This window comes from Micropterus salmoides, unplaced genomic scaffold, assembly GCF_014851395.1.
Source record: "Micropterus salmoides isolate LMB-PRFRI ecotype aquatic unplaced genomic scaffold, ASM1485139v1 Ms_hic_scaffold_23, whole genome shotgun sequence".
Classification (NCBI taxonomy): Eukaryota; Metazoa; Chordata; class Actinopteri; order Centrarchiformes; family Centrarchidae; genus Micropterus; species Micropterus salmoides.
Window position 1 is genome coordinate 7,041,834 of NW_024041484.1, and position 22,218 is coordinate 7,064,051.

The window sequence follows — 22,218 nt, forward strand, 5'->3', positions numbered from 1 at the left end:
TCAGTTGCAGTTCAAGGTTGTGCTGAAACTCTCAAATACAATTGGACTGTGTTGGATGGACTACAGGTGAAGTGGGAGGTGATATTGATATGCCTGCTGGGAGTTCATTGGGGAGGTGAAGTGAAGTGGAGTGCAGTAGACGCAAACAATGATTGGATAATTGCATGAGATCAACATCTTTTTAACCCTAATTTGTTTGTTTGGGCGTTGTAGCAACAACCTGTTCCCACCAGGCTGCTCCTAGAAACTGGCTTCGCTCATTAACACCTCCTTCAACTGCAGTTGTCCACAGGGACAACTGGCAATTAAAATCCAGGCTTACCTCAGCAGCGGTGTCAGTTGTTTATGACATTTGTAAGCAAAATTTTACAAAGTCTATTGAGATGGCAACAACAGCTACAAACGCCTCCAAATATCTAAGAAACACAAAAAAGATAGTGTCAATAAGACTTGAAATAAAGGTCTACCGCTGTCTGTAAGAGACAAATAAACCCCTATGGGGATTTACGAAATGAACTGGAATACATTCAGCACACTATCTGTAGCTAACAGCTGCCTATGCATTTATGACACCCATCAGTCCCATATAGAATGTGAGCTGACACCCGTTTCATTTCCAGTGTCCACCGTATGTCTGTTTGGCTTCCTCATCATAGCAGAAGGTCTCAGCCAGCGGGTGCTGATGGAGCTGCAGGGGGAAAAGGGAGAGAAATTAGAGTTGCATCTCGTTAACCTCGATTTCCTCTTTCCTCTTGATTATTGGTGTATACACTTTGTCACAAACATACACTCACCCACGTACCCCCCCCCCACACACACAGCCCACTCCCTGTGTCTCTGTTGCCCTCCTCCATCTCCTCTACAAGTGGGTCATACTTCCTGGGTCAGGCTGAGATTGAAACAGGGGCCTCTGCGAGTTGTGGTTGTTTCTAACTGGTTAAGTGGGTGTGTTGGTCGTGAGTTTCACAGCTAATCACTACATAGTTCCCAGTACCCTGATAATTAACTGATTAATTACTTTGATGACAGAGTCAGTTGTGTGTGCAGGTCATGTGGTGTGTCATACTAAAAGTTGCACTGCATACTGCAGATACAGCTAGTGTGCAAAGGAGACTGTTTAAAACATGGCAAATCTTAGCCCCCATGGCCAGTGTGAATACAGGGACAATTGCTATGTTCAGTTTTCATATAGAATGGATAAGGAAGTGGAACACAATTTATGACATTTAGAGTGTAATGGTTTTGACATTGGTATGGTGTGAAGAGGAATTTCATCTTCAGGAAACAATAAAATATCAAACCAACCGTGTGCAGCACTAGATTTAAGAGACAGACGGTGCTCTTTTTTTAATGGCTACCACTTTATTTCACGCCACATCTTGGAGCCATTTGGTGGATACTCACTCCTTAATACCAGTGACTCAACTATTACTTCACCAGCTGCTCAGATGCCTGGTTTAAAACTCCAATCTTCAGTCAAAGAAGTCCCGCCCTACTGAAGTTTTGAAGACAAATAAAGGTTAAACTATCAATACTTATCTCCAGTGGATACAGTACATGATTTACATAAAAGGGGATGATTTGGATGACAGAGCAGGAGGAAAGGAAAGCACCTCATTCAAACAATCCCTTGGGTTTTATGTCTCTGCTGTCTCTCTCTCTTTTCCAGGAATCAGCACATTGATAGCTAAAGGCGTGTATGATTCTGCCTTCCCGCTTCATGATGTAAGTGTGAGGTTTGGAATACCCACTAGACGTCCATTGGTTTCAATTAAATTCATTGTGATGTTCAACTTGCAGAGAATGGAAACTTGCTTGAAAAAGGAATCACAATCAATGCTTTGTTGGATCTCATTTTTTGTCGACCTTGTATCATATTTTTGTGACCCAAGAGCTAGCGGGTACAGGGGCATTTGTCCATGTAGCTGTGTGAATGAAAATGAAAATGAAAGATAAGACCAAATTCAAATTTTCAGCAGCTGGCGCTAATATTCTCAAATGTTGAAGCTATCTAAAAGCATATTGAAAGCACGAACAAGGAAAGTGACAAAATTGTTCTGAAAAGAGGTAAGGAAAGTAAACATGAGTTCCAATTAAGATGCTAAAACCAGTTTGGTACTTTTGGTTTTCAGAACATTTCTTATGACACTCTGTGCTGCCTGCTAGACAGATTTGAATGTTGAATGATTAGTTTTAAGTGTAGTTGGACAGTTTGTGTTTGATTTTATTGAATGTATTTTTGCAGCTTATATGTGTGTGTTAATGTGTGTATTTCTAAATGTTTGAGTGAGTGAATGAATGATCCCCATTACAGATCTCTGTGTGTTTGCATGCCCTGGTGCCCTCATGCGGTTCACCCTCTCTCTTTTCTCTCCTTAGGGTGACTATAAGGTCATCGGACACCTTGAGGAGAGGAGTGACAGACAGGTAGGCCAACTCCTCTTTCATTTCTCTCTCCCTCTGTTCTCTCTTCTTCCATCTGCTTCCCTCCCTCCTCCTCTCTATTTGTCTGTCCCATGAAAAACTGCAAAAAGTGAGCTACTGTAGACTACCACTTCTCTAGGGCTTCAGAAAGTGACCTATGCTATCAAAAAGGGAAATTGTCTGTCATCTGAAAGTCTACTGTACAACACCTTTAAACTTGCAACAGCTGAAAAGCAAGAACAACTTTTCTAAACAATAGTTTCGTCTATGTAATTTCCATCTCATATCCTTTCTTCTTTTCTTCTTTGAGACTGTTCTTCCATCCCATCTGCCTAACACTGTCACAGATTGGAGTTTAAGTTCAGTCAATATTTCTCAGAGGCAGAGCTGTGCTCAAGGCAGAAAGACAACATTCATTGACTGACATGAATGACAAACAAACAAAGACCCTTTTTTTGGAGTCAGCAAACAACAGCAAGCAACAAACTCTGGTCAAAATAGAAATGAAATATACAGATAGCAACTTCTCCATTCAATCATGTTCCTGGCATTTATGTTAAACCAATCAACCAGTCAAACTGCAGTTCTATGGCTTCATCCACTGAGGTTTAACTTGACCGATCAGATGATTTCTGCCTCCAGATCAGCTCTGGTTTTGAGGAGTGTTTGTTTCAAACATAGAACACGACAACATACGCCCATGCTGACTCTCTTTCCCGTCTGTTTTCAGCTCCTGCATGAAGAGTGGGCCAGATACTCAGCCTTCTACAAGTACCAGCCCATTGATCTGGTCAGGTAATGTGACCACAGCAGCAAACTGGGGGATATTTTTTTATGTGGGATGTTTTTGTTTCATGTAATTTGCAACTAAAGATAACTGTCATAGACATCTTACATATGATTAGCGAAAGACACACTAGGTTTCTGTAGTTCACTAACAGACTTGTTATTTGGCAGGATTTTATCTTTAAATGAATGCACCACAGCAAATGAAGCACCACAAAAACACCACAATCTTAAATGACAATATTCACATGCCCGTATGGACTTTGATACAGTTATTAGTCACTTTAATCATGCCTCTTATCCAATCTGGCCGGGAAGTGATCCCTTTCTAGCTCAACCTCATTGTGAGTGTGGCAAAATCCACAGTCCTTGCTTTGTGCGAAAATGAATCAATTTGAAATGTGAAGCTAATATGAGGCTTAAGCAGTCTGAGTTAGCCATATACTGGGCATTACTGGGTAATGTCCCAGTGTTGTAGTCTTTTAAGAACGGAATTTCCTCTTTGGGATTTACTCTTTCCCTTTATAGCTTATTACGACCATTACCTTTCAGTGTATAATAGATTATTCTTTCATTGACTTAAAGTTGGTTGGTCTTTAAGGTTAGAGTTAATGTTTGGTGCAGTAGAGCTGCTACACAAACCTGAAAGAAAGTGCTTTGTAAATGCTCAGTGTAATGAATGAAAGCTCTAAATAAAACATCAACACAGGCCTTATTCTCTTTTAGCTATATATTTTTAAGCATTCTCACACATGTGTTGCATGCTGCTTAATACTTCACAGTCTGCTCTGGCATGACCATGAACTCCTTGACCTCTAACCCCACAGAAAGTACTTCGGGGAGAAGATTGGCCTGTACTTTGCATGGCTCGGTGTTTACACTCAGCTGCTGATACCAGCCTCCATAGTGGGAATCACTGTGTTTGGGTACGGCGTGGCGACAGTGGATACCAATATACCCAGGTACCACAGCACATTCATGCATGCAAGAAAACTATTGTGAAGTCCCACACATTTCAGTTGAATTAAGGTACAAAAGATGAACAAATCCCATTGAAACTTGACATGTTTTGATGTCAGTTCACTGCAATCAAAATAATACTAGTCTGTAATAATAAAATACTAACATTTAAAGGATGCAGAAAATTAGGATTTCTCCTTACCACAGTTTAAATGTATGCACACATACCCGTACCCACACACTAGACAGGGATTGCCCAGATACCTGCTGTATCTGGCTTTAGTCAGGGGTGTGTGGGAGGAACACAGAAGGTACGGCTGGCAGTGTGAGTGTGTCATGAAGCAAAAGGTTGATAATTCCACCTACACTGACTATGAATAGGGTCAAAGCAGAGAAGCTTGTATTGTGATTTGGTGTTCCATTCATTTCTCATGGTTAAATGTAACAGACACGATGATCTCTGGGTCTTTTTACAGGGACAGAATCCACAGACCTCAAAGCAAAACTTTAGTTAATTATATGGTGCTTTTCCATTACCAGTACCTACTCAACTCGACTCGACTCGACTCGATTGTACTCGGTTTGGCCGTGCTCCGTTTTCCATTGCAGATAGTACCCAGAGATACCCCTCAATGTAGCTGGTTGTCATAGCAACGCCACACACAACTGCCGCGACGCAATTTTCAATGTGACACACACACCGGCGGTCCACACAGCTGTCTCTTTATTTAAGTTAAAACGTTTCAACATTCCTCAGAATGTAAAGACAGATAAGCGGTATGAAAACCTTCCAGCTGTAGCGGTCTGTGTGACGGCGGGAGCAGAGGGCTCTGTGAGCGGGCGGCTGGCCGGCTCAGGCTTCCCCCGCTGTCACTTCCAGAGCTCCCGAAAACTTTCAAGCGCATTTTTGTTCCGCCATCACTTTTCATAAAACTGTCAATATTCGAAATCTACACAGCTGATTTCTCACCTGTGATGAAATTACATACGAAAACTGTAAAATATAAAACTTTGTGTTGCTGGCCTCCATCTGGCACATGCAATGATGATGCAGTTAATAGTGACGATTCTCTCTGACCAATCAGTAGTCTGCTGTGTTTTCACGTCACATTTTAGTATCGCCTCAGCTCGCTTGGAACCTCGACGGAGGTGATATGAAAAAAGTGCCTGTTAGCAGGTACAGGTACAATTTGTCCACAATGGAAAAATAATCAAAGTCGAGTCGAGCCGAGTCGAGCTGGTACTGTGCAGTGGAAAAGGGGCTTTAGTGGCTTGCATTTAATACTTCAACTTCACTTCTAAAATGTCATTGCATTAATGTTGTTAGATATAGGTGCTCTGTGTCTTAAGTCTTGATAATCTTCCCCCTCAGTCAGGAGATGTGTGACGAGAGTCTCAATTTCACCATGTGTCCTCTCTGTGACGGAGCCTGTGACTTCTGGCATCTCAGCTCCGCCTGTGGCACCGCCAGAGCTTCACACCTCTTCGACAACCCCGCCACCGTCTTCTTTGCCGTCTTCATGTCTCTGTGGGGTGAGGTTACGTGCGTGTGAGAGTTCATATGTGTGTGTGTGTGTGTGTGAGCAGGTGGGCTGAACATGAAGCTGCTCATTCATATCTTATGAACCCCTTCACCTCAAGAGCAAGCCTTGCTGAGAGCAACATGCTAAAATTTAAAAAGGTTAACAAATGCAGAAAAACAGAGGAAAAAAGAAAGCTGATGAATTCAAACATTGGATTTGCAGCACAAACACTCAGTTGTCTAAATGTTAATTGTGTTTTCATATACTCTGATGCATAATCAGCTTATTTGCATTTTGTGTCATTTTCTCTTCTGTCTTTATTACCTAAAGCATGTGATGCCACAAGAGGATCTTTTTTTCCTGTAAAGTGGCTCTTACAGCAGGATATAGAACAGCTTTTGAATTTGTGCAGACAAAAAGAAATCCTCCTGAAAATCAGTTTAAACTATTTTGATGTGGGCATTTTTGTGGGCATTTTTTAACCCTTGAAACAGCAGTTTGATAAAAAAATGTTTTACTTTTATTTTGAGGTTTACTTACCAGCTTTTTCCTGGGCTTTCAACCAGAGATACCCAGTTACTAGCTTTTTTCGACTATGAGGTGCAGTTGGAAGCTCTATGAGAGCTGGTAACTTCATGGTGCAGTTTTATACAACTTTGAGTAAATAATGTTGTTGGGCAGTGGAAATATGAAAATTCTGCTCTGGATGTATTGCAGCCACTAGAGGTTGAGTCCAATACTAGCCTGTTCATGTGCTGAAATTATGAAATTATTCATTTTGATCAGCAGGCAGATCAGTGATCACCTGATCAATGCCAAACCATAAAAAAAAATGCATCAACCAGATCGCAACATTATTTGACTTTCTTGTGTGTTTATGTAGCGGTGCTGTTCCTGGAGCAGTGGAAACGTCGTCAGATCAGTTTGAGCTTCAGTTGGGATCTGACAGGCATTGAGGAAGACGAGGTATATGCAGTATACATGTACACACACAGACACACACACACACGAATACTCACACACTAATAAAAATGTACACACTTGAACTTTGGAAACCTCCATATATAAGTTTTTTATAGTGACAATATTTGTGAGCCTTCAGTACCAACATTTTGCCAAAGTCTATTGAGATGATTTATTCCTAAGTTACAATATCAGCGTTTGGCAACTACAATATGTTTAAGGTAACTGGTAATATTCAAGGCAACGATTGTCGTCATGGCTTTGAGCTGAAAGCCAGACATGCTGTACTCTTTCCCTCTGACCACATAAAGGACAAACCACTTCCTGCATTTGCACTGAACACTGGCATTAAACATTAAAGATCCGTCGAATATGAACTGGTTTAAAATGTACATAATGCAACATGCACGTGCACAGCACAGTCATACGCACATGTACATAGAGAAAACACACAGACACACCTGAGCATCACTCACACATACAAGCATGTAAATGCTAAACACACATTTGACTCTTTCCCCTATTTTTCCCTCAGGAACATCCCAGGCCAAAATATGAGACCATCCTCCTTCAGAAGAGACAGAGGAAGCAGAAATCTAAGAAGAAGAAGAAAAAGAATGAGGTAGGGAAGATTAGATTTACAGTAAGTGCTTAGGACCACGTTTCCCATAAAGCCTGTTTACCTAATTCACGAGTGCGTGTTTGCGTAATACAATATGAAGACCTATGAATTCCATTCTCTTAGCTGGACCTGACTCTCACCCATACTAGTGTAATACAGTAAAACTAAATTATTTCATAACATGTACCACATACGGCACATTTTGAAATATACATAACATCAGGTTTGAAAATGCACACTATATTTTCCCATCATGGCATCATACATTCTGTGGGGAAAGACCAGTGTGATCACTTGGCTGTTCCACCTGGCTCAGTCTTCCCTTTGGAATCAGATGCTTTGTGAATTTCCAGATGGATCCTGATAGTTTGGTCTCCAAAGTGTGCAGCAGACATTAGAGTGATAATCTAATGATTGGGAACGATCTAGATTCCCTCTGTAAATTGGGTCAATCACATTGAGTCCTGTTGGCCCACATACACTTTGCTGCGGCGACAGATGGCTTCTTGCCACAGACAGAGTGAGGCAGGAACAAATGCACATGATGCAGGACCACTGACACACCATTGCAAAACCTGATCTGAGCATAAAAGCAAGAATCCTGAAGGATCCAATTGACGTTTCTTTTGTTGTAATGAAAGTGTGAACATACGCCATCTGCTGGTTGTGTGTCAAGAAAAAGAAACAGTTTGACTGGCTTTGCGTTAGGGGGTTCTTTGCCTTGATGTTATCTATTACAGTTGTGGAAGTCATAAATAATAAATACGAATAAAAGAAATAAGAATCAGAGTGTGACTGTGGCGTGGTCTACACAAAGACATATCTATATCTAGAATATATATTTATAACCAGATACCCTGGCCTTTTACGTTTTTTACCCTCTCTATTATGGCTGCAATACAGTGTTAAACTAATTAGTTAGTTTATAGTTTATAGCTGCTAATGGCTTAGTTGCTGACATTAGTGATTATGAATACAATAATATTATTGACTATATTATAATAAACAAGATTCAGACAGGAGGGTCTGTACAGTGGACAGGAAATGGCATAATGATGATTGTTCATATGTTTTTGTGTGATTATGTACGATTGTGGTTTGTGTGTGTGTGTGTGTGTGTGTGTGTGTGTGTGTGTGTGTGTAACCTGTCCCTCTGTCTTGCAGCCAGAGAAGCAGGAGGACGGGACAGTGACAGGGAAGGACAGATGGAGACAAAAATTACTGTCTGCCATGGCTGCAGGAATACCGGTAAACCCTCCTCTCCTCCCCTTGCCTTCCTCCTCATCTCGCCTTCCTTTTCCTCTTTTGCTTCCTCTTCCTCCTCTCCTTCCCATTTTTTCCTCCCCTGTACTCTCCTCACTTCCGTCTCCTTTCACCTTCCTTTTCATCTTTCACTTCCTTTTCCTCCTCTCCTTCCCCTTTTTTCCCTCTCCTATCCTCTTTTTTCCTTTCCTGCAGGCTGCTGCCTATCTGTTCTTCTCTTCCTGTCCCATCCTCTGGCTGCTACAGTCTCAACTCTGCAGGTATTTGCTTGTGCATCTTTCTGTGCATCTGATGGTCACAACTACTAACTGAGCTTTAATAATCTTGTCTCTTTGTGTGGGACTAAAACATGACAGAACAGTTTTTTCCAGCTTCCATTCCAAATACAGTTGTTATGAACAAAAACAGGGGCAGTGTGTCTGGAAACCTCCAGCCAGCCTTTTGTTCCAAAATCCAGAAATTTTACCATTGTAAAGTCAAGTAACCATTTAGTCACTGAGCTTTTTTAAGCCTGCTTGTAGTTAATGACACGTTTAAGAAGGACTAGATGGACAGACCAGAAGACAGACAGCTGATGCTAATGAGAGATTATCGGCCTCTGTGGTTCCTGTTTCAGGATAATGTGTTAGTGTGTGTGGGAGAAACATTCACACAAACAAAAACACATACACTTGTCTTAAACACACTGCTAAAGACTGACAGAGTGCCGGCATTAACTGATATTAAAGGATTATCCTGGAGATTTTTTGTTGTCAGCCATAGAGGAACATTGTTGTACTAAAACTATTAAAAACACACCATTGAGCCACATGACATTAAGTGACATGATCCTTCATTACCACGAACACAGTGTAATTCTATTTTGAGCCTTTAAATACCTACTAGTAACCAAATACGTATTAATCTGTTGGCTAAAAATTACAGTGCCCAGCTGTTTTTAGGAAGTTACTGAGCTTTTCAAAAAATTTTAATATATATTTGGACGTGCTGTTAACAATTTCAGGAAATTACACAGCAGGCATTTTGACAAAACCTGCCAAAAACACAGGCGCTATTGATAACATTAGTAACAGCTTACTGTGGTTGCTGGCTCACTTATATGATTTAGTGGAACACCTAAATGGCACAGAGTTGTCATTAATTAATGTTATTAGTTATATCTGTGCATTTCCTGCAATGAAAGTTCTATATTTCTGCTGTGAAAAATATTTTGAATGCTGTAACTATATTTCTGCACCTGCTTGGCAACATTGTTTCTCAACTTTCAAACCAATTCTTTGGCAACAACTGTCAAACCAATTTTTTGTAGAACTAAATTCCAAAAAGACATCAAAAGAGACAAGGAGAAAAAGACAATGAGAAAGACATACAAATAAACAGAGAGAGACTTGGAGAAGTAGGGAGATGGAGAGAAACAGAGGGAGGGCGGCTGAGTGGGAGTGAGGCATGCTGGGCAGGAAGCCAGGGGTAAGATTAGTGAACGTCACTATGGCGACACAAATCTCTCTCTCTCTCTCTCTCTCTCTTTCTCTCTCTCTCTCACTCACTCACTCACTCGCTCACTCACTCACTCACTTACACACGAACCATTTGATTTCTTACCTGGGGCACTGAAATGTGCTGTAAGATCAAATCTAGAAATATATTTTCAAAACACTACTGCAGTGGTTATTTGTCTTTAGTTGTTATTTGTTTCTAAGACATTCTACAGTCAATGGACCGAACACAGCTAATGTATAGTGATATAATAGACTTGTCTATATTTATTCATGAGTACTCAATGTACAAAACATATTGCATTCATTTGGCAATTTGGAACTTTGAACGTGTGATCAAATGATGTGGATGTTGTTCTTTTTACTTTTTTGTTACCTTCTCATTTAAGCCATGAAGCCATGTCTGTTCCTCAGTGACGGACAGTTCTCTGTCAAGAGATGTCATATTTGTGTATTTGTTCTCTCAAAAATATATTTATCTAACAGTTAAAGACAGCAGAAAACACATGAGCAGATCTTGTACATTGTCACGGCAGCAGCTTACAGTATGTAAGAATGAACGTCACTCAATGACTATGTGAAGTTTCCAAATGGTTATTCACCCAGAGATTTAGCAACTATACAACCAAGAGCTTTATTTGCTTCCATTTCTGAAATGGCTGATTATTATTCAACGATTCTGTCAAGATCATAACAGCAATGAACCACATGAGAGCTCAAAAGTCTATGCTGATATGAATTTTAATTATAAACAGTGAAGCACTTGTGTGTATTTGTGTGTGTTGGTATTTTTGGAATCATACTGGCATGTATTCAGCTGGATCCAAAATCACTCCCTAATTGACTACTCCCTATGTAATAGATATTCAGAAGTTTATAGTGTTGATTAAGAAACAACAAAAAGGTCAACAGGCTTTCGTGGTGTTGTGACAGGCAATAATCCAATAAACAGAAATCCAAAATAAATCAAACAAAAACATATCCAAAATAAATCCAACAACGATCCAGACAAAAATCAAAACCAAGTATGCAGTCTATACAAACACCAAGCAGCCAAATCCAAGAGACAAAGCTAATAACAAAGTCCATAAATCTAAAAAGAAGTCATGGAAAACTCGAATGAAACACTGGGGACCGTGACTCTTGGCAAGATACAAAGACGAAATCCAACACTAAACTATGGGAAGACACAGGCTTAAATACAAAAGAGGGAGGTGATTTACAATACACTAGCAAAACCAAACAGGGAGGAGCAAACAATCATGCAAGTAGGAGAACCAAAAGAGCAGGAATTGAAGTGAACACAAACACAAGAGGAAGGGCGCAGAAAAACAGATGTAGTTTAAGTAGCCATCGAGTGACTCCACCAGTGACTTTGTAGCTAACATGCTAATGGAGGTGCTTGGGCTACAGGATAAACAAGGATTGACAGAGCTCACCGTGTACTACGCACTCTCAGCATCTGATCTCGGTATACATCACGACCATGCCCTGGAGGAGATATTATGCAAGGTTACAGCCGCAAGCCAACTCATGTTCCAGGGAGGTTTTCTGGGCCTGCCATCTGCAGTGGTCAAGCAAAGAGCCCTCCGAGGCAAGACAGCTTCTACACTGCAAACCAGGTGTCAGATGTGAGTTGTTGTACAAGGAGACTCTGCTCATCAGGCTCAGAAGCAGTATTTAGTGACCCCAATGACGCCTGCAGTTCATTCAGCGCAAGTTTGGGCACATTTCAAAAGAATGAGAATAAAACAATAAAGGAAGGTATTTAAAGTTGAATAATTTGAAGTATATGACTGTAAAATGAAACAACCTTACGGCTGCTAATGATCTGACAGTGCACGTTAGGTACAGCTGCCTCTATGACAACAATGAAACACAGGCTCATATAGCTTCCATCATGTTTCAACATAAAACCAATTAACTAGGTCAGTGCTTAGTTACTAACTTCCACTCACTAGCTGAGCTACACATGAACAATGACAGCCGTTGGATTGGATATCTTCCACCTGGATGGAGCTACCCTCCAAGAAGTGAGAAAGAAACAGAAACTGCAAATGCATCAGGGATTTTCTTTTTTTTGTGACAACAAAAGGAACAGGGAAATATGGTAAAACAAGAAATAGTAATGGATTCACCTATTTGTAAAAGTAACTAAGTAACTGATCATTTGAATTTACAAAACTAATGTGTTACGTTACTCGTTACACAAAAAAGTATCGGAGTACTCTAACGCGTTACATTATACCACTTAAACTGAATCTGAATCCTGTCTAAAAGTCCATTTCCAGCACTAAAAAGATGAGAGCTATGAAGCCTGAACTCTCCCTCTACAAAAAGCAATAAAACACGCATCGGACAAAGAACTGGGCGATATTTGGAGACATCTGGGATGACAGTCTACAAAATGTACACACTTGTTCTATAAATTTCAGACAATGCATAATTTAATTGAAGATGCTGCATTGGCTGCATTATTCAAAAAGTCTAGCATTTTTCCTGAAGTATCACTACAGTATAATAAGTGCAATTATTTTAAGGGCACCTTTATTCACAGCTTGGCTTGCTGTCCAGCTTACCAAATATTGCCTGTGAAGATTCACAGTCATCCAGGTCATAGTTATCCAAGGACAAAAGGACATTTATTTTCTTATAATATTGGGATATATGTATATATGTCAAGGAGTGACAGCCTGGCTACCCTTCCTGACTACATACTGTAACTCTCCCCACCAAACCCCACATGGACCAGAAGCCGAAAGCTGCTTGAGTTGTTGCATTTCCCATTCCCCATTATTTCTAAGTATAGTTTTACATACAGTGTTTAATCTGGGCAAACCATATTATTAACCACTCAAGACATTGCCAGTAGATGTGAATGTGAGTAAGATGTGTTGTCTGCATGTGTTAGTTGTGACAGACTGATGACTGTCTGTGGTGTACCCTGCCTTTCGCCTACTGTGAGCTGGATCAGGGATGAGCTTCAGCCTGCCTCGTCCTTGGAAAGAATAAGTGGGTACAGATGATAGATGGATGGATGATACCACTAATTTGATGTGCGTGTGTAGATAATATCTTGGTCAGTGATCTTGCAACTACAGTATCCTCTTAGGGTGAAGGTTTGCACGTAGGTTTGTATGCAGTGTTGCTTGTCTGTAGCTTTATTTATTTTTTCATTAATTTAAAGGATATAGAATGTAGCACCTAGAACACAAATATTAGGCATGCTGAGATGATTTTGCTTCCTAGGTAATTTGATCAGCAAGTCATAATCTTCAAAAGTAGGTATACTGTAGGACAACCAGGGTTTGGGCACAAGGATAAAAAGATTGAGAGAGGGAGGAGGGTGAACAGAGGGAGCAAGCGAAAGAGAAATAAAGATTGGGAGTGAGTCTCTATCACGAGATGATGGCTTTGTTGGGCTTTCCTCAACGGAGGTTACAAGCTAAATATAACACCTGACCCATTTACTACTGCCCCTCTCTTCGATGGCTGTCCCCTCCGACCATCACACACACACACACACACTCAAACTCCCACTGTGAAGGTCTTTTTGTCCTTCAATAAGTCAATTGCTCAGGTTCGTCAGCTTATGTGGCTGCGGGCACTGTGTGTGTGTGTGTGTGTGTGTGTGTGTGTGTTTGTAATATAGAAAAAAGCATGACAAGAAAAGCTCTTTGGTATCTTGCTTGAAATGACGTTCTCACTTCTTAAAGGAATATATTGTCCTTGATCATAAAAAATAATTGATATCTAATTATTAACGTTTATTAAACAGTCCTGCTGAGAGGCCGATTTATTTTATTCTCTCAGCCAGACTGGGTGGTGGTGCCAATATGGGTCATCAGCATAAAGAGATGTGTTACAGGGGTAAATGTAAATAATGTACTGTTTTTGTATCTTTGACATATTTATGTGACATTTCTGATGAGGGAAATTCTAGTTTAAACACTTTAAAAGAGTGTTTATTTGATATCAAGTGAAATCGTGTTCAATTATGTTTGATAAAGACAAATAACTTGCATCTCTGAAGGTTGTATGTAGATGTGAGATTGTTATTATTTTTTTTCTAAACTGAATATAAGAATCAGACAAGTTTGCAAAGTTGTAAAACATAAAAATGATAGAACACCTTTATTTATTATTTCATTATTTCAAAGTCAGCATGTTGTTCTGAAGGTTCCATCCATCAGGATTCTACAACTTTTAATCTCTGTTCATCATTTCAACATCTTCACACTTCACGCAAAGAGACATCCAGTGTTCAGCTGTTTACATTTTCAACTTTTGGATCAAGCTTCAACACCTTTCCAAGTAACCGCATGGTAAGTCGATTAAATGTGTTAATTTATTTGTGTTTTAGCACAAACTGTTTTTCTCAAAAGGTGTAACTAATTAGAAACTGCTGCATACAGTGTATATGTAAAACTAGTTTAAGGCTTATTTGCCTTCTTTAGGTACTGACATCTAATTTAAGGTTCACTGACCTGTTAATCTAAAAAGGAAAATCGATAAACACAAGTAATTAGATAGTTGATAGATAGTCGCCCCTTTCAGCCATTTCTATATGGCTATTAAAGATACCAATCTAGTTTTTTCACAGTCTGCTGAAAAATAAATTTTGTTGCTCAGACAGGAATGTGATTAGGACTAACTAAATTAAGGAAGATGCCATTACATCACAAATCAATGGGAGTAACATGTTTACAAAGTACAAAATGTTTATGAATTATACAAAAAAATTGTGTCGATTATTCTTTAATTAAACTACATAAAAGTTATATAAATATGTGTTATTTATTTTTACTTTTTTAGTTTTTGCAAGGTAAAAATTTAAGGTAAGGTGAAAACAACAGATCTAAACATGAATCCAAATATTCTCTCATTTAGTATTACATGGGTGATGAGGGGGCCAGGGCCAGACTCACAGTTGGGGAGAAAACACGACCACTTGACTGGCCCAAAAAAGACCTGTCTGTGAAAGGAAATGGGAGGCTGTTTTCCAGCCAGTATCAGAAGGTAAGTGTTATATCACTTCCCTGTACTGTTGATTTACTACTGGGATTCAAACTCTGGAGATTCAAACAACGTTTTATCTTTATGCAAAACAGAAAGAAAAGAGTGGATGTAAATGGAGAGCAGAACCAAACAGAAAGAAAAGAGTGGATGTAAATGGAGAGCAGACAAACAGATACGACATACCTTTGGTTGTCATCCCACAAAGAAAGATAAGAGCAGGAAGAAGAAACATGAGAGGCAAAGGAAAGGAAAGCCAGGGTGCAGAGAAGCTCTCCTAATGGGTTCAATTTAAAAAAAATAATTTGTCTTTATCCCAGTCTGGGATTAGATTTAATATTTAGATTTTACTATCAAGATTAAAGAGACTGAAATACTGAAATACTTGTGATCTGTACAGACACCCTGTTCATGATGTGAAAAAATCTGGAGAGAAAGGTGAACAAAGGCAAAGTGTGGACAAGGCACTGACAGACGCAGGTCGTTATTTTATAGCAGCACACAAACACTTGTTCAATTTAACACTTTGATGTTTGTGACATGAAAAGGAATCTGAAGTTTTCATACCTGGTTTTGATTTTCAAGCTGTGTGTGACTAAGCAACTTGTCCTTTGAGTGCTGTTGCTTTATCGTTTTATTTTAAAAATTTGTTATAGAAATTCTTTATACAGGTCATACTTAATGCGAAAAACTGGACGGAAAATGAACTGCTCCCCAGCTCGTCGTCACTCCAAGCCTTCTTGCCAAAGGGAGCGAAATGGATTGCATTTCAGAAGATGGATAAACCCACAGAACATGCATATCACTGTTTGGTCTTCACGTGATTAATTAAATGAGTGAAATAAATGTATTGATATTTCATCTACAAATGTGTCTGTTTATAATTTGTCTACCTTTTAAAGACTGTTCATATGCGGAAAATAAACCATCTTTGATATATGACAATATAAAAATTGATTTATAAAAATATATCAAAGTGAAAGATGCAGTAGTCAGCATAAATGGGCTTGTGTTATTGTAGATATGGGTCCTCCATATAGGCCGCATTCACATATATCACTGATTTTCAATAAAACTGCATATTGTGCTGAAACTTAATGATTATAGTGGCTGAGATTGATTTAGTTATTTAGATTATATCATAAATACAGTAAGAATACTGTAATTGCAAAGGCCTACTTACTAGTTGTCATAGGTTTCAACCAGAGCTCAAGGTCTTCTTCAGTGAACAGAGCTTGCTCAGGCTCACATGATCTAAATATGAATCTGTGGACATGTTGAATGCCCTGAATCGAACCTTTGAGCTTATACCATATAGTTCAAGAATGAACATTAATGCTCAGATGATATTTATCTGACACAGTTCTTGTTTCAAATGTGTCACGTGTGGAAACATTTTTATTTAATCTTAAAGGAAGGTACTGTATAAACATACAGTACCTTCCTTGCCAAGCCAAATATAAAAAGACAAAAGAGCCTATACTTTTTGGATGGAGGAAGATTTGTGTGGTCACGCGTGTGCAGATTTGCATTCCAATCAGAAACCTCATTAGCTTTTGTCACTGATTAACACGCTTTCAACCTGAGAATGTAATTTCCTCAGGCATCACAAATGATCTTAGCGCGATCCAGACAGGTTCAATTACTGTAATAATAGAAATTCACCATGGTCTTATATAAAATGTTAACTTCAAATGTTAACTCTCTTTTATGTTCATCAGTTAAATATATATACACAGAGATTCCATTCCTTTTGTAGTGTGAACCCTACAGATTTTAGTAGTATGGTCAGAGGTCACCTGTTAAATAAAGGTGGTGTACATGTGTACCAGGTGTGAGGGATAATATGGCCACAATATAAAAGTGGGAAGATGTGAGATGTATAGTTTGTTCTCTTTGGTCCTTGGACACTAAGTTGCATGGACACAAAGTCAAAGGGACTCACAAACAGCTGGTTTAAAAGACAATGTTGGTGTCTTTTCATACTGCTGGTGACAGGTTAAAGTTAAATTGGTCTTTTTTGCAAATGGCATTATTTTCACAAACAATCTGAAGTTTCAGACAAGGAATATGACCCAAAGCAGACAGGCGAGGTGGACGAGCTAGTTTCAATGATTGATGCAAGAGAATCACTGCACCAGGATATGGAAACAATCTGTCCATCTATCCATCCATCCATCCATTCATCCAAACTTTATATTAGGGCTGTCCCCGATTTATTTATGCACTTTTAAAAACATTTACTGAAAGTTTTATTCTTTTTACGTATTTACAGCATTAAATGTTGAATTGTATATTGTAATAGGTTGAGCACCCCCATATCGCCAAAATGGCATGATCCTTATTTCGCTGCGAATCAGGCTCCGCCCATCGAAGCATTGAATCTTCGACTATTGGGGTTCAGCCCTACTTTATATATAACTTTACTTAACCAGTTAAGAGCCTCACTAAGTATAAACATCCGCTTTAAAGCAGGGCGAGTCATGGCCAAGATAGCAGTACCACATTGACCACAGAACATAATAATAATCAAGATTCACAGAACACATCCGATCAAAAAGATGATGTAAGATTGATAAAACAAGAGGAATATGATAACAAGAAAAATATAAACAGATAAGTGATAATAACAATATTTCCTATGTTCTTACCAATAAATCACTGTGTCTTCCCCAAACACATGCTCTCACATATTTTATGGGGTACTATATGTTTGATTTACTATTATTTAACACTTTACAGGTTAAACAAAACAAAGGAAAGTAATATTTATGTTCGTGTGAATAGAGCAAGTGTGACCCACACGTTGCACTGTGTCAGTGTATTCACTAGGTGGTGCCGATGTCTTGCTATTATTGAAGGTCATCCGATGTACAGACTCTCTGTCCATCATGTGTTAGTGTATGTGTGTGAAAATCCTGCCTGCCTTTGCCTGCCCATGTAAGAAGATGTGTGTGTATTTGGGTGAAGGGGGTCACATATTGGATGGAGATGCAGCATTTGTCTCTGCAGAGATCAAACCTTAACCGCAGACAGGCCGGTGAAGTAGCTTTTCTTGTTGGCACAAGTAGGTCAGCTTCTCCCACTGGTTTTAAGTTCAGGGAACCATGCCATACACACACATTTGAGTGGTTAAGAAGTTGGAGTCAGCAGGTTAGAGGGCATAGGAAAGTCTGATATTTTATTTTTTCATCCTACTGATTTTTACAACCAGATCATCCACATTCATAATTGAGTCCAGTTTCAAAGTTTTTGTTGACTTTGTCCTGTGTGGACTTTTACTTAAAACTGTCTCTTGGGTTTTATTGGGTGTTTGGCACACCTTTTCCCTCTTTCTGGTCTAGTTATTGCAGAGAAAATAAAATAACTTCCCTTTCATTGCTACTCCACCAACATGGTGGAGATAGGTACTTCCACTGATCATGGATACATCTGCCACAGTCTTCTGTCAACAGGCTTTACACATGGTCTCTGATTATGTTTTGGAGCAATCCGTATTCAAACATTGATTTAATACAATATTTTCCTTTTAAGTGGTTTGACATTTTGGGAAAAACTCTTACTTGCTTTCTTGCTGAGAGTAAGGTGAGAAGATCAAAACCAGTCTCTGCTAAGTAATGAAGCTACAACCAGGAGATAGTTAGCTTAGCCTACAGTAATGTTAGCATTAAGAGTGGAAGCAAGGGAACAGCTAGCCTCTAGAGCTTACTTGTTTACCAGTATATCTGGTTTACGTTTTACGTTAAACTGAAAAATAAAAATGATAAGTTGTAGAGTTACAGGGAGCTGGACTAAACCACAACTTTTTAAAATTGCCAAGCTAGCTGTTTTCCCCTGCTTTAGTCTTTATGCCTGGCAAAGCTAAATGTGTCCTGGCTGGACAATAGATAAATCATATTAAATGGGGGTTGTCTGGGTATGGTGGGGTCCATGGAATGAAAACATTTATTCCAAGCTGGTCTCTAAATGTAGGAAGCAGATTGTAAAATGGGCTATTGTGCTCCTTTATGTCTCTGTTGAGATGTGGTAACACTTCCTGTGGGGGCGGTAAGTTACAGATGCTGCTGCTGCTTCAACTCTATATTCAGCTTTTTGCAAACCATATGAAAAGAAGAAAGGGAACTGTGACAGTGCTTTTCACATCATGCCATTAGAGACAGATTTGTTGTTAATTGATGCAACAATATGAAACAGGTTTGTTCTTCCTTCTTCTCTTTTGTGATGTCTCAAGTCTGGCTACTTGAAGCACTGGCAATTGTATGAGTGACTGCTAACGTTCCCTCTCTCTTCCTTTCCTCCCCTTTTCCCACCATCCTTCCTGTCAGGCTACCATAGAGAAGTTGACCTGGAAAGACCGTCTTCCTGGGTACTTCATCAACGTTTCCTCATCCTCTTTATGGTTAGTACATAAAAAAAGGATTAATGCTCTACTAAGAATGATACATTTTCTCACTGTCTATGAATGAAAGTACTTTAAATAGAAAAATAAACATGTAGGCCTACACGGCACAGCTAATGTACGTAAATGAGTATATGAGTGACCTACATCGGTGAGTTCTTGCCGCACTGGGAGTATTAGACAAATATGGTTAAGTAATGGCTAATTTATTTTCTTCTTTTTCTTTCTTTTTTCCTTTCTGCTACCAGTTTGGCTTGACGTTTTCAGCAGTGTTTGGTGTCATAGTCTACCGCATCACAGTGTCGGCTCTGATGGCGATGAGCACTGACCCGGAGACCAAGTCCAATGTTCGGGTGACTGTGACGGCCACTGCAGTCATCATCAATTAGTGGTTATTCTGATCCTTGATGAAATATACGGCTCTGTGGCAATGTGGCTGACTGAATTAGGTAAAGAAATACTACAGTCATTTACTATTATAGTATGTACTATAATAGCCTACTGTGCAACTTTTGAAAACAGACACAATGCAATTTCAGGGATGAATAATTTATCTATCTATCTATCTATCTATCTATCTATCTAAAAATGGGCAACATTGTCTAAATAAGCCTTACTAGCTAGCCTCAACAATTTTAGAGCCATACTAGGTGAATTATTAAAGGAATTTGACATTTTTTTGAAAAACACTTAATTGCTTACTTGTCAAGAATTAGATGAGAAGATTGACACCACTCTCATATTTGTATTTTAAATATGAAGCCAGGATATTGTTTCAGGAAATCGTTAGCTTAGCTTAGCACAAGACTGGAAGCAGAAGAGTATAGTTAGCCACCCTCTGTCCAAAGGTAAAAACAACATAAAATCTTTCACCTACTGTATGTAACTTGTATATAGCAGCCCTTATAGCATGTACCCTGTTTCTGATGTATGACTCAAGGCAAGCAGTTTTGGGCTTGGCTATTACCTGGATCGGAGATGACCTGTGAAAATTAAGTTGCTGCTGGAAGAGTTGTTGTTGGCCAATAGGGGGCAGTCTTCCCTCTGGTCCTAATAAAATCGAAATGCCTTAGTGCGGTGATGGGAATACTGTGCTGTAGAAGATGCCATACTCTGGATGAGACGTTAAACTGAGGTCCTGACAGATCCCATGGGACTTATCACAAAGACTAGGTTCCCTGGTGTCCTGGCAAAATTCCCAACCTGGCTTTCTAACAGTAGAGAATAAAATGAATATCCACCTCATTCAGTTCACAATATTAACAGATCCTTTCATCTTCACCTTCTGTGTCTTACAGTTTCAATATGTAGCGGAGTGTAGTCAATATCCATGATGGCATATTTCAGAAATGTCAGTAGAAATATTCTGCCTCACCAACTCAATGAACAATTACATTTCTACATGAAATAATTCTGCATCCGTGAGTTTGAGAGACAGGAAGAGTCTTTCTGCCTCTTGGTGGATGATTTGATGAAACTTTGATGTTTTCATGCTCCAGTCATCCCATCACTCATCCCAGGAGGTTTCTACCACATTTACATTCATATTCAAAACCTCTGAAATAGAGGAAAAGAATGGAAAGCAGAAGTGTGCGAGAGAGGGAAAGTGTGTGTGTGTGTGTATGTGTGTGAGAGAGAGAGAGACAGAGACAGGACATGTGAAAAGTGCCATCATTTTAACCTACTTCCAGCACAGTGATTATGTTATAACTCAAATTTCAAGATTCAGACTGACAGAATCACCACTTTTCTAAGAACAGACTCAGTCAGGTCCAGGACTAAAGAGACATTCTGTAGAAAATCAGTGTAACACCCATTTATAAAATACAATGTTAGCCAAAGGTAATATAGATAATGTACATACAGTAAATTCCATTTCTGTTGTCATTTAACATGCTCTCTAGCTTCCTTGCTGTCCTCTGACCTCACAAAACAACACCAAGCCAAATCTTACAGTTTCACTTTACCTGTTTTTCAGAGATTCCTAAAACAGAAACCGACTATGAGGAGCGTCTCATCCTGAAAGCCTTCTTGCTCAAGTTTATGAACGCATACGCACCCATCTTTTACGTGGCTTTCTTCAAGGGCCGGTAAGTCCTGCTTTTTGCGTGTACACCGCTGTCCTGTGAAAACCATGTATCCCTAAAATGCCAGCCTTGTTTTAAGCTTTGCGACAATGCATTTTCAACTAATCCAATGGCGATATTTAACTTAACTAGAAGAATACAATCAACAGAGTGCAGATCTCCACCAGGTCTGGTATCACTGAATAGTGTATGAATAACACAGCAAAGTCATTTTTCATGTTACAACACCTTTTTGTTTAGGTCATTTGGTTTGTACTGACTTATATTGTCCAGAGACGGCGTGTCATTTTACAAGTTTCATTTTACACAAATGTCATAAAGGAAAGAAAATGTTAGGTGACATAGTATAAAGAGCAACAAAGTCAACGTAAGGACGAGGTCAGGGTGGTTGGATGGGTGAAATGGGATCATCCCTATGTTCCCAGGATCCTATGTTTCCAGTTTCCTATGCCCATATATGTCTCCTGATATAAATTAACATTGTAATAGATTGGTAAATTACAAAAAAACAAATGGACATGGACATTTCAAATGCAGCTTGAATAGTAAAAATCAGTTCAACCTCTTTTGGAGATATCAATGTCAAGTCAAAAAAACTACCTTGCCTGCAAATAGGAGGACATCGAGGTTTCAAGTAGTATAACATAAGTAAGCTGTATAAGCTGTAGGTGGGTGGGAA

General features: G+C 39.2%; 1 protein-coding gene across 1 annotated transcript in view; it reads left to right on the plus strand.

The window, feature by feature from the left end:
* Window positions 1-22,218, plus strand: part of ano2b (anoctamin 2b) — a 65,357-nt gene that overhangs the window by 18,080 nt on the left and 25,059 nt on the right. Inside the window, 12 exon segments of the mRNA XM_038739280.1 lie at window positions 1,670-1,725; window positions 2,380-2,427; window positions 3,155-3,219; window positions 4,038-4,172; window positions 5,543-5,703; window positions 6,577-6,659; window positions 7,192-7,278; window positions 8,443-8,526; window positions 19,379-19,456; window positions 19,701-19,836; window positions 19,839-19,901; window positions 21,431-21,542. Of these exon segments, the coding sequence (XP_038595208.1) occupies window positions 1,670-1,725; window positions 2,380-2,427; window positions 3,155-3,219; window positions 4,038-4,172; window positions 5,543-5,703; window positions 6,577-6,659; window positions 7,192-7,278; window positions 8,443-8,526; window positions 19,379-19,456; window positions 19,701-19,836; window positions 19,839-19,901; window positions 21,431-21,542 (1,108 nt within the window).